The sequence below is a fragment of the Dendronephthya gigantea genome, unplaced genomic scaffold (genome assembly GCF_004324835.1).
Source record: "Dendronephthya gigantea isolate DGI-Jeju-01 unplaced genomic scaffold, DenGig_1.0 000399F, whole genome shotgun sequence".
NCBI classification, from domain to species: Eukaryota; Metazoa; Cnidaria; class Anthozoa; order Malacalcyonacea; family Nephtheidae; genus Dendronephthya; species Dendronephthya gigantea.
Genome location: NW_021163409.1, coordinates 43,256 through 49,346, shown reverse-complemented (window position 1 = coordinate 49,346; position 6,091 = coordinate 43,256). Strand labels below are relative to the sequence as shown.

At 43.4% G+C, this 6,091-nt stretch overlaps 1 protein-coding gene across 1 annotated transcript; it reads right to left on the bottom strand.

Moving 5' to 3' along the window:
• Window positions 1-1,260: 1,260 nt before the first annotated feature.
• LOC114542787 (proline-rich receptor-like protein kinase PERK9) lies at window positions 1,261-2,130 on the bottom strand. Its single transcript, XM_028562235.1, has one exon. The coding sequence runs from the start codon at window positions 2,128-2,130 to the stop codon at window positions 1,261-1,263; it is 870 nt and encodes a 289-aa protein (XP_028418036.1).
• Window positions 2,131-6,091: the final 3,961 nt, after the last annotated feature.

Genomic DNA, 6,091 nt, shown 5'->3' with positions numbered 1-6,091 from the left:
ACCATGGATTACTCCCGCTATTAAAGAATCCATTAAGAAACTTCAACAAGCTTGGTTGAATAATGACCTTCCCAAATTTCATGTTTATCGCAATAAAGTGATAAAACTCTGTAAAAGTGCACGTCGTAGATTCTATAACGACAAAATCAATCACATGAACTAGAGCAATCCTAAAAAGTGGTGGGGTAAAAAGCAGTTGTCAGGAATGTCCAACCCCCCTCCGTTCAATAGTCTAGCCATAAACGGCACCGTCTTGAGAGACTTTGAACTTGCCACCGTCATTAATGAATCCTTCTGCAGTACTGCTGCTGATAGACCGCATTTAAATTTTACTCCAGTACCCGTTTCCAATGTTTCTGATAGATACGTCATTACGCGTGATGCTGTTGAACTTGCATTGGCAGGTGTTAACGATCGTAAGTCTGTAGGACCTGATGAGATCCCCAATTGGATCCTGAAAACATGTGCCGCAAATATTAGCTACCCCGTATGCTCCATGTTTAACTCTTCCATTAGAGAAGGTCGTGTACCTGATCTGTGGAAATGCGCGGATGTTCTCCCTTTAAGTGTTACCTCGTCAAATGCTACCTCGTACCATATGCAGGTTACTTTGCCAGTTTTCGTATCGCCAAAAGTGATTCACAACGTTTACTTTATGCTCCAAAACTTTATTTAATTCTAGTTATCAAAACTTTAACTCTAATAAATCTGACTTCGTATCTAGATGTTGCTCCTTCAACGACCTGTGTCAATTCATCTATCCTCTAGCATGCTCTATATATCTCATCCACTATTTAATTACTGATTAACTATTATTAACAATTACTACATTTCTTCCTATTGGGTATGTTCTATAGTAATGACGTCATAGATTTAACTTATAACCATAAAAGACATTATTATGGACACTGACTAACATATTCCCCCTCCAGAGTGAGTGTCGTCCCATGACACTAAGTGCGGGAAAAGATGGTACCATGTGGTACTTTATAATGGAGTTCTCTCCATAAAACTATCTTAGCTAACATCGTCATAGTTAAACTTATACTCTGTTGCGGATCCTCTTCTTACTTGCGCGTTTACCCAGCTCACTAGTTGCTGCAGCTATAACTCTCGCTGGCATAAACAGTTCACTTTATGTTCGATAGTTTGGTAAGGTACTACAGTCCTTAATTTACTATATTTGATATAATAGTTATGGAGCTTTTTTTTTCCATTACTTAAGAAAGAAACTAAAGTTAAGTATAAAATGATAAAATGTTAGTAGATTGGTTGTGGCATCATCATCATTGGTGGTGTATGCTCAGGGAATGGTGGAATTGGGTTAAGGAAAGCGGATGTTTGTAGCGGTAGGAAAGGGGATCCTGGAAAAAGTTGAGGGTAGTGGAAAGGAACATGCTGCGGGTGATGATAAACAGGAGGTCTGATGTTGGGGTTGAGTTGGTTAAGGGGGAAGGGATGCTGGGGAGATGGTGCTGCAATCGAAAACACCCCAAGAGGTTCGCCAGGATTGTAATACGTTAGTCGTTCCGGTGGCTGTCGTGTGCGTTGAGGTCTTAAGTTTTCAGGTAAGGGAACTGCTTCAGCAGGGATAGGGTTCTCGTCAGGAGCAGGGTTCTCTTCGGGGTTTGGGGGTTCACCAACAGGAGCCTCAGGTGGTGGGTCTTCTTGGGTTAGTTCGTTTAGGACAATTTCATTCGGAGGTAATTGACCTTGATCCGGTGGAGTTATCTTTTTGGGAAGAGGGGTTGAACAAGTTTCGGTTGGAGCGGAACTAGTCGCCACATCGGGGTACTCTTCGTCGCTGGACGTTTCATCATCATCATCGGGTGTGATCCTGGGTGGTGGTTGTCGTGGTTGTCGAGGGGCTGTGGGTCGTCGTGGAGCGTCCTTGTGGTTGTCTGCAGGCAAATAGTCACAAGGGAGAATCAGATTGCGATGTAAAACTCCCTTCTTTCCATCTCTTTTCTCTGACTCAACTTCGTAGACGGGACTATTGGAACCACGCCGCTTGACCACAATGTGGATGTTGTTCTCCCAAAATGGTCTTAGTTTACCCGGTCCACCGCGTTCGCTAAGATTTCGTACCAACAGCGATCTCCTGGTTCCAGAACCGAGCTCCGAACCCATTTATCGTAGCCTGTCTTTGCTCGATCACTCTTTTCTCTTATTTTCCTTCCAGCCAGTTGGTACGCTTCTTCCATCGATTTTTTCCATTCCTTAGCGTATTGTGGGTAGTCGTGTTTTGTAGATGGTTTTTGAGTTTGGAAACCTAGATCAATTGGGAGGCAAGGGTGTCGTCCAAAAGTAAGAAAAAGGGAGAAAACCCGGTCGTATCGTTGCGGGTGCTATTATATGCATGCACGACTTTACCGACGTGATCTTTCCAGCGTGATTTTTCAGTCTCCGGTAGAGTACGAAGCATATCCAGCAGTGTTCTGTTGAACCGTTCGACCTGTCCGTTTCCTTGAGGGTGGTATGGGGTTGTACGGCAGTGTTGAACACCACACAGATTTCCAGCCTTCTCATCAGATGGTTCTCGAATTCTCCGCCTTGATCACGGTGAATCTTTGATGGGAAGCCAAAACGAAGTATGTAATCGTTGTATAGTTTCTCGGCGACAGTCTTTGCTGACTTATTTCGAGTTGGGTAAGCTTGGGCATACCTTGTAAAATGGTCAACAATAACCAGGATATACTCATACCCGCCGCTCGATTTTTCAAGGTGGATAAAGTCGAGAACACTAATTCAAATGGTGAGGTTGTGATGATGGGTTGAAGAGGGGCTCTCATTTTGAGTCGTGGTGGTTTCTGCTTTACACAACGGCAGACATTTCGGACGTAATACTCGACGTCTCTTTGCATCCGAGGCCAGGAATTGGCTTAAGATCATCTTCGTGGAGTCAGTTGTAAGTGATGATACCCAGTTTATTTGCGCATTGTCTTGCAACCGTACCGACTGGATCAGCGCCCGTAATTCATCTTGGCACGTCTCCTCGGTGCACGATACCATGTACTGATTCATGTGTTCTGGTGGTCGGGAAAGAGTATCTGCATCGGTGTTTTTTCCGGGACGATAACGGATGGTAAAGTTAAAGTCGGCTAATTCTCCTATCCAACGAAGACCAGTTGCGTTGAGTTTAGCTGAAGAAAGGACGTACGTCAACGGGTTATTATCTGTATAGACGACAAAGCTTGGAGAGTAGTACAAGTAGTCTCGGAACTGTTCACAAATAGCCCATTTTAGTGCCAAGAATTCCAGCTTGCCAGAATGAAGATGATAATTTTTCTCTGCTGGTGTCAATGTTCTTGAGCCATAAGCAATCACACGTAGAATGCCGTCCTGTTCTTGGTAAAGTACTGCTCCAAGTCCACTTTCGGATGCATCGGTATGTAGTACGTAAGCTTTATGAGGATCTGGGTGGGCCATCACTGGTGCACTCACGAGACATCCAATAAGCTCTACAAGGATAGTTTGGTGTGTTGACGTCCAGGAAATGGGTTGGTTACCTGAGTTACCACTGCGCTTGTTCTTTGTTTTTACCTTCGGCGAATCGTTCTCTGACGTCTTCACAAGATCGTAAATCGGCTTGGCAATTCGCGAAAAGTTTGCAATATAACGACGATAATAATTCAGAATCCCATCAACTTACGAACTTCATTCACTGTCTGAGGTGGTTTGTCTGTCAAGCGCAGTATTGGAGCGACAGTCGATGGATCTAATTTGTATCCTTCTTTCGATACAACGCGTCCCAAAAACACAACTTCCCGCTTAAACATCGTGCATTTCTTCGGTTTCAGCTTGACGCCATGTACTTTAAGTCGTTGGAAGACCTTCCGCAGGTGGTCAATGTGATCATCAAAACTGGAGCTGAAAACGATGATGTCGTCCAGGTATGGAATGCAGATCTCGTCGCGAAGGTCACCTAAGCATGTCTCCATAAAACGTTGGAAAGAAGCTGGGGCGTTGGAAAGGCCAAACGGGATTCGTATCCACTCGTATAATCCCCAAGGTGTAATGAATGCTGAGAGGGGCTGACTCTCGGGTTTCAGAAATCCTTGATGGTACGCTTTGCCTTGATCTAGTACGGAAAACCAGGAATTTCCTCCAAGATTATCCAGAGTCTCCTGAATTCTAGGTATAGGGTGGCGATCCACACAAGTCTTTCTGTTTAATTCCCGATAGTCAACACAGAGCCGTAGACTTTGGTCTTTTTTCCTCACACACACAACGGGAGAGCTGTATGACGACTTCGATTTTCGGATGAAATTGCGATTCAGTAGATCTTCGATGTACGCCTTCACTTCCGGATAAAGAGGTCGAGGAACGGCAACTTAGTTCTTTTGTACGGGTGTGGTGTCACTTAGCTGAATGTTCATTTCAAGATTTGGGATGGATCCTATGTCGTCATCATTCTGAGAGAATGCATCCGCTTGTTCGACAAGGAGTTGGGACGCAAGTTTTCTCTGCTCGCTTGTTAGGTCTCCTAGATCGATATCTTTTAAATGAGCAGGCAGATCGAGGTTTGCTGCGACTGGGTCCACTGTGGTATTACATCGTCTATTTCCCTGACGAGGTGTTCGACTTTTCAGATCATTTTTCAACTCTACTTCTGCTGGGACAACGGACTGAACTAGCTGAAGACGACCAAGAATCGTGCGCCCTTTTAATCTAATATTATGCTTGGTCGTGTTTCCTACTTCTATCTCGACTTTGTTCGATTTGCCCCCTTTAGCAATCAAAAGAGTATCTGACACGTTCAGACCGCATGGCCACTCGTCATTCTCGTCAGCTTCAAACAGCACAGGGGTGGGTTTGCTAAGAGGGCCCGTGTTCACCCGACAACCAACTTTAATGAATTGTCCTGGGGGAATAATTACGTCTCTCTTACGAGTCTTTACAAGACACAATTCCGCATGAGTAACGCTGTTTATTAGTTCGACCTGGGCAGAGGCGCAAGACAAATCCAAGCCATCGAAGTTAGACAAAATAGTACCACACTTCAGTTTATCAGTTTTTTTTAAATGCTCTACAACATTAAAACCAACCAGAGGCAGTTCTAGGTTTTCTTTCGCTACCAGGAATGGAACAGAAACTCCGTTTTCGGACTCTCCGATTTGAAATTCTAGCTCCACCCACCCTTCATAAGGGATACTGATCCCATTAGCTGCTGTCAGTTTAAGGTCACAATTTAACAGTTCGCTCACATTTTTAACAATGGAATTCGGAAAATTATCTTTTACAAACTTGGCTGAAACAATAGATACTTGGGCTCCAGTGTCCCATAAGACTTCTACGGTTTTCTCATTTAGTTTTCCCTTTATTGTACATCTCCTGCCCACCAAATTGATTAGTTTATCATGTTCTTTAGGCGTGAGATGGCTCATAAATGCTTCTGAGCGGCTATCTTGTGAAGTTTCATTTCTATGTTTAGATTCTTTACGGATGGCATTACACAATGTTTTATGTTGAGGCCAATGAGCCCTCTGACATGTTTGGTTACAATAGCTTACCAATTTACAACACATGCAACGCGAGATTGCTAAAGCCAAGATGGCGGTTAGACGTGTTTGTCTAGCTCCGTGTATTTTGCTAATGGTTTACTTTATTGGGGCAAATGTGTGGCAAGGTATCTGTTTGCCAACAAATTACAATGACTGTGTGAACTCCTTGTGTAAAGTTGGTGTAGACGGTGTATTAAATCAAGATATAATCTATTTGATGAAGAACTGCATGCCGAAGATTAATGTTGACGGTGTAGCTTATCCAAATACCAGTAGCGAAGCTATGAAATATCTAATATGGAATGGAAATGAGACAACAGATATGAATAGAAACTGCGAATGGACAGTTTATTTATTGGTGAGTTTCTCAGGTTTAACAAGCAAGGGGCGTAGTTATTCAGCTGTGAAATATATACCGTACAAAATTGTTCGAAACCATGGTCGAAAATACACGAGGAACCTTGTGCAATATTATCCAAATGCTGTAGCGGCATTCAATATACTAATTTCAGCCGGAGACATAGAGATTAACCCAGGTCCTACCCAAAATATAGCAGGAGACGGTAAAAAAAGCAAGACAAATCGCA